This window comes from Triticum urartu, chromosome 1A (genome assembly GCF_056163025.1).
Source record: "Triticum urartu cultivar PI428250 chromosome 1A, HENAU_Tu73, whole genome shotgun sequence".
NCBI classification, from domain to species: Eukaryota; Viridiplantae; Streptophyta; class Magnoliopsida; order Poales; family Poaceae; genus Triticum; species Triticum urartu.
Window position 1 is genome coordinate 230,649,740 of NC_141873.1, and position 7,358 is coordinate 230,657,097.

The window sequence follows — 7,358 nt, forward strand, 5'->3', positions numbered from 1 at the left end:
ATAAAAGATATTACTCATATAAATAGAACAACCATTATTCTCTGATTTAAATGAATAACCGTCTCGCATTAAACAAGATCCAGATATAACGTTCATGCTCAACGTTGGCACCAAATAACAATTATTTAGGTCTAAAACTAATCCAGGCGGTAGATGTACAGGTAGCATGCCGACGGCGATCACATCGACTTTGGAACCATTTCCCACGTGCATCGTCAACTTGTCCTTAGCCAATCTTCGTTTAATCCATAGCCCCTGTTTCGAGTTACAAATATGAGCAACAGAACCAGTATCAAATACCTAGGCGCTACTCCGAGCATTAGTAAGGTACACATCAATAACATGTATATCAAATATACCTTTCACTTTGCCACCCTTCTTATCCGCCAAGTACTTGGGGCAGTTCTGCTTCCAGTGACCAGTCCCTTTGCAATAGAAGCACTCAGTCTCAGGCTTAGGTCCAGACTTGGGTTTCTTCCCTTGAGCACCAACTGGCTTACTGTTCTTCTTGAAGTTCCCCTTCTTCCCTTTGCCCTTTTTCTTGAAACTAGTGGTCTTGTTAACCATCAACACTTGATGCCCCTTCTTGATTTCTACCTCCACAGCCTTTAGAATCGCGAAGAGCTCGGGAATAGTCTTCTCCATCCCTTGCATATTATAGTTCATCATGAAGCCTTTATAGCTTGGTGGCAGTGATTGAAGAACTCTGTCAATGACACTATCATCAGGAAGATTAACTCCCAGCTGAGTCAAGTGGTTGTGGTACCCAGACATTCTGAGTATGTGTTCACTGACAGAACTATTCTCCTCCATTTTGCAGCTATAGAACTTGTTGGAGACTTCATATCTCTCAACTCGGGCATTTGCTTGAAATATTAACTTCAACTCCTGGAACATCTCATATGCATCATGATGTTCAAAATGTCTTTGAAGTCCTAATTCTAAGTCGTAAAGCATGGCACATTGAACTATCCAGTAGTCATCAGCTTTGCTCTGCTAGACGTTCATAACGTCTGGAGTTTCTCCTGCAGCGGGTCTTGCACCTGGCGATATGCTTCTTATATTCATGGTTAAGGATCATGTATTTTGAAAAACTAATGAATATGCTTCTTATATTCATCGTTATTACTATGTTGACATTGTTACTTCATCATTTCTCAATAATTATACCACAAAAGATTACATGATACACATGTTAGGTAGCATTCAACATTAAAAAAATTCTATTCTTATCATTTACCTACTCGAGGACGAGCATGAATTAAGCTTGGGGATGCAGATACGTCTCCAGCATATCCATAATTTTTGATTGTTTCATGCTATTATATTATCAATCTTGGATGCTTTATATGCATTTATATGCTATTTTATATCATTTGTTGGGACTAACCTATTAACCGAGTGCCCAGTGCCCAGTGTTAATTCATGGTTTTGCTTGTTTTTGGCTTTTCAGAAAATCAATACCAAACAAAGTCCAAACATGGTGAAACTTTATGGTGATTTTTCTGGACCAGAAGGAACCCTAGAAGGCTCGAGAGGAGGCCAGAAGACCTATGGGAGAGCCATGAGCTCACAGGCCGCGCCCCAGGGGGTCGGCACGCCCCTGAGCTCGTAGGCCCCATGCAGCTCCATTTTACCTAATACCACCTTTATAAATTCCCAAATATTCCGAAACGAACGGAGAGTCACCTGAAACACTTTTTCGCCGCTCCAAGCTTTTGTTCTTCCGCGATCCCATATGGATGCCTTTTCCGGTACTCTACTGAAGGGGGAATCGATCACGGAGGGCTTATATATCATCCTTCTTACCTTCCGATGATGCGTGAGTATTTCACCACAGACATATCGATCCGTAGATAGTAGCTATATGACTTCTTCTCTCTCTTTGATATTCAATACAATGTTCTCCTCGATCTTCTTGGAGTTCTATCCGATGTAATCTTATTTTACCGTGTGTTTGTTGGTATCCAATGAATTGTGGGTTTATGATCAGATTATTCATTGAAAGTGATTCTAAACTTTACTATGCATGATTATTATAACTTTGTATTTCTCTCTGATATATCCATTTGGTTTGGCCAACTAGACTGATTTATCTTCAATGGGAGAGGTGCTTTGTAATGGATTCAATCCCGCAGTGTCCTCACCCAGTGACGGAATGGGTAGCAAGGCACCTACTGTATTGTTGCTATTAATGTTAAAACAACGGGATTTAATCATATTGCTTGAGTTTACTTTGTCTACATGACGTCATCTTGCTTCAAGTGTTACACCATTTGTCATGAACTTAATAGCATAGACGCATGCTGGATAGAGGTCGATTGGTGGAGTAATTATAGTAGATCCAGGTAGGAGTCAGTCTACTTGTCACAGAAGTGATGCCTATATGCATGATCATTGCCATTAATACATCATAACTATGCACTTTTCTATCAATTGTGCAATAGTAATTTGTCTACCCACTGTATGCTATTGTTTGAGAGAGAAGCCTATAGTGAAAACTATGGCCCCCAGGTCTATTTTAATCATATTATGAAAACAAAAAATACCTTGCTGCAATTTAATTACTTTTATTTTGTTTTTGAATTTATCTATCTACATATACAAGATTTGATCCTTGCAAATAACGAGTTCAAGGGGATTGACAACCCTCTTGCCCGCGTTGGGTGCAAGTGTTTGATTTTGTGTGTGTAGGTGTTGTTCACTAGGATTTTGTTGGTGCTCCTTCTAGTTCGATAAACCTTGGTTCTCACCGAGGGAAATACTTATCTCAACTGTACTGCTTCACCCTTCCTCTTTGGGTAAAATCCCAGCGTAGCTCACAAGTAGCAGTGGGTGCAGCCAAAGTGGTCTCCATTTTACCACCTACTGCAACGATCCGCTACGAAGGGAGATGGGGCTTGTCACATCACCCACCTCCGCAACCACACGGTTCACCAATGGTAATAACCTTCCGCCCTAAATTGGCATACATTGGATGGTCGACTTCACCCAACGTCAAAGAAGACTACTAACATAAACATGCAAATAGGATATCATATCATGTAAGACAAATCGGTACTAACACAAACTAGATTTCATCTTATTCCCCCAAGGACTAGTAAATTACTCAAACATGGTGATGGAGTACGTAGAGATTCAGGGTGAGTTACTTGCCAACATGAAGTTGGAGATGGACATGAGGAGAGGCATGACGCCAATGATGAAGAGGGCTCCGGCCCTCCGGACGGCACCGGTGTGGAGGCGCCTCCTCCCTTCCTTCTTCCTTGGCTTGGCCCTTCTCTTTATGGTGGAGTTGCTGCAATGGATGTGTGGTGGATGTAGATGAGACTTGTGGATGATGGAGACTGAATGAGCCGGCGGCTAGCGTTGGAGGTCTTCATATAGGAGTGCTCCTCAGGTGTCGTCCATTGATCTAGCCTCCTCCCTTTCATCCAAGGGCTCAAGGGGAGACAAATCCACGCCCAAACAAGCCTCGGTCGTCAAGGATCTCGTAGGGAAAATGGGGACAAAATCGGAGCAAAATTTGGAAAGTTCTGGCCAATTTTCGTGGTTGTCTAGAGCTCAAACGAGCGGCTCCGGTCATATGGAAGGCCATATTTCACTCTGGACTCGGGAGCCGCTTCGTATTTTGGTCACCATTTCTTCATGCAAACTCAAGTTTTATGTTCTTGGGATCGCTGGATTGCTAGAGAAAAGCCCGGTGCATTTGTGGTCTTGGATCTTTATTTTGGACACTTTGATAGATGTTAAATCATCAAACTCTCCAAAGGGCCTTGATCTGGTGCCTGGAACTTCTCCGGCTTGACCCCTAGCTTGATTATTTTGATGTTCCAAGTCCATGAACACGTCAGCGCACCTACAAAGACCACAAAACAAAGGAAAACTAATAAAAACTAAATAAAAATAAAAAGTGTGCAATGAACTTGGTAAAGCAAATAAATACCAAAAACTATGCATTGGAGACATGAATAAGTGCTAGATTGATATGATATGTTTGGCACTATAATATACTCTAAAAAGTATGCATAAAATTTACTCATAAAATTGACACTATTAAAACTTGGCCCCAACCTACAAACTTGATTCAAGTGCATAGATTCCTTGTACTAGTTGGTTTTACCGTTGTTTCGTTAAGGACTTTAGCATGATTGCTTCGCCTTTACATGCTTTGAGTAATAAGAATGCACCCTTCATATGGGGACCTTCACTAGATAAAGCGTCCAATGAGCTTAAGAATATGCTAACTCATGCGCCCTTGCTTACTTTACCCAACTTCGATAAAACTTTTGAAGTGCATTGTGATGCTAGCAGTAATGTTATAGGTGGTGTCGTAATAGAAGAGCGGTGACCAATTGATTATTTTAATGAGAAACTATCCAGAGCTCAATTGAACTACCTCATATATGATAAGGAATTGTATGCCTTTGTGCATGTTTTGCATGTTTGGGAGCATTACCTTAGGTCTAGAGAATTTGTTATTCATTCCGATCATGAAACTCTCAAGTATCTAAGAGGCCAAACTACATTGAATAAATAACATGCTAAATGGAGTGAATTTATTGAACCTTTTCCTTATGTCATCAAATACATTAAGGGTAAAGAGAATGTCGTGGCAGACACTCTTTCCCTCAAATGCATGCTCAACTAGAGCTTAATGTCTTTGGTTTCGAGGATATCAAAGCCTATATGAGCATGATACATTCTTTGCGCTTCACTTTGCTAAATGTCATGATAACACTTATTGGGAGCGTTACAATTTGAAATATGGATATCTTATGCATGCTAACAAGCTTTACGTGCCCGAGAGCTATTTGCGTCTGTTGTTTTTGCAAGAGTCACACGATGGAGGCCTCATGGGACACTTTGTCCAGGATAAGACATTCCCCACTCTCACAAACATGTACTAGCCCAAGATGTTTTGAGATGTGACGTGCTTCACCAAATATTGATGCACATGCCGTAAAGCTAAGTCAAAAGCTCAATTCCATGGATTATACATGCATTTAGCTATACCATATGCACCTTGAGAGGATATAAGCATAGATTTTGTACTTAGTTTGCCTAGGACTAGAAATGACAAAGACTCAATATTTGTCGTTGTGCATCGCTTCTCTAAAATGACACATTTCATTCCATGCAACAAAGTAGACGATGCTTCACATGTTGCAAATCTCTTTTACAATTGTCTCCGACCGTGACGTCAAGTACTTGAGCTACTTTTGGAAGACCCTATGCATCAAACTTAGAATCAAACTCATGTTCTCTTCGGTCTATCATCGTCAAACCGATGGCCAAACCAAGGTGGTCAACCGTACGCTATCGACACTTGTTCGCGTGCTAATTAGGAAGAACATCAAGGAGTCAGAGGAGCGTTTACCTGTCGCTGAATTCACCTACAATGTGCAAGATACACGACTACGTACATGTCTCCATTTGATATGGTGTACTGTTTCAACCCTTTGTCCCCATTAGACATCCTCCCGCTTCCTCTCCAAGGTTTCGGAGTCGAATCCGATGTCCGTCATGCCGGAGAAGGCCTGAGATCATCGAAATGGTGGTTGGGGGCGAAATGAAGTGGAGTGTTTAGGGTTTTGTCTAAGACGCGGATATGATGAATATATGCAGGATCGGAATGGGCCAGGGTGGGCTGAATCCGACGTGGAAGATGCATGCAGGCACGTCCGGGCCTCCCCATATCCGTCTCAGATGTGGGCTGAGAATGCTTGTCAGCCCGGCCGTATAGGGCCGATATGAGGGGTGCGGCCGAGTCAAGATTTTGTGACCGCTCACTGGCCGTCTGTGTAGACGTATAGATGTACCAGCTCATACGTATGACATAATTTTTTTCCTCATATTTATGAGAACCCTAGACAGCAAAACAAAATGGACGGCCTGGATCTTCAAGCCTATGTGTACCTCGGTGCCTGCGAGTCGACCGTGCTCAAATTGGGGGATTTTCGGGTTATAGCGTCAGCGGAGCGTGTCGGATGATGCGTAAGAAACTTTCGGGCGGCGGAATGGACGCGACGGTGGACGAGCTGAGCGCGGCGTATAAGGAGTTCGTGGCGGCTGCGGTGGCCGTGATGGAAGCTCGCGAGCAGTCGGGCGGCCAGAAGACGGCAGCCACGGACGCGGCGCTTGAAGCCTTCAAGCAGCGATGGGAGCTCTTCCGCGTCTCCTGCGACCACGCCGAGGAGCTCGTTGAGTCCATCCGCCAGCGCATCGGCTCCGAGTGTCTCGTCGACGAGGCCACGGGATCTTCCTCTTCCGCCTCCACGCCCGCAAGCGTCGCGCTGGCTGCCCCCGGCATCAAGCCAATCAGCGCCGTCCGCCTCGAGCAGATGAGCAAGGCCGTCCGCTGGCTCGTTATCGAGCTTCAGCACGGCGTCGGAGGGCCCTCAGCTGCCGGACCTGGCGGTGGCGTCTCAACCCCGGCTGCCGGCGCCGGAGGGCAGCATGTGCACGGCGGGGTCGAATCGCGCTTCCCCGAGGATGGCACCCAGTAGGTACTGTTGTTGCTTATTAACTAGTAGTATCATGTTTCAAAAAATAAGACAAGGAATTTATGTGTTAAGTTTTGAGATTGGAAACATTACAGTTTGTTGTGCTCAGCATAGTACCTGATGCGTAAAGGTGCGAAATATGGGGAAAGAACCACCAAATGATTGGCATTATTGTTGCTAGCTTGTTTCCTTGGCTGGCTGATATTTTTTCCGTGTCTTAGTGCGCGATGCTCAACATAGTTTGGTACAATGTTTGTAGGTACTCCCTCGGTACCTAAATATATGTCGCTGGAGAAGTTGAACTACAGTTGCTTCAATGCCATATATTTCGGTACAGAGGGAGTAGTTATTTGTCTTTTGTAACTTAATTGTGCTAATCATCAGCTCACTGCCTTGCCTTACGTTTAAGTCTCTCATCCTCACTTTTTGCGGGTCAGGGACAGTGTTCGGGCCAGGTAGCTAATCAAATGTCCCAGAAATTAATGCACAATGTCACAGCCTACAAGATTGTCAGCCTATCTAAACCCTACTAAGATAGGGCTATCGACCTATGATATCTCCGAATATTAGTTTTGGCTCATCTGGATTTCTTACTGCTCTTGCATATGATATGTCCCGAGTGCTTTCCAAGATTTCCAATTTTCTAGTGAATCATCTGTGTTTCTTGTGTTAAGAGATAATAAGATCCACAAGCAGCAACATACGCGATATTTAACATTGAGAAATAATATGACATGGCTTATGATATTTCAACACCAAATATACTAGATGGTCATTAGATGTTTCATTTCCATGTAATGTTCTCTATGTTACTCATCTATTTGGATATAGGCAAAACTTTTACTGGATGGC

At 43.4% G+C, this 7,358-nt stretch overlaps 1 protein-coding gene across 1 annotated transcript; it reads left to right on the forward strand.

Annotated features, from left to right (window-relative positions):
* The first annotated feature begins 5,927 nt into the window (after positions 1 to 5,927).
* Positions 5,928 to 6,710, forward strand: MED32 (mediator of RNA polymerase II transcription subunit-like protein). The gene has a single exon (XM_048715640.2). The coding sequence runs from the start codon at positions 5,991 to 5,993 to the stop codon at positions 6,507 to 6,509; it is 519 nt and encodes a 172-aa protein (XP_048571597.1). The 5' UTR covers positions 5,928 to 5,990; the 3' UTR covers positions 6,510 to 6,710.
* Positions 6,711 to 7,358: the final 648 nt, after the last annotated feature.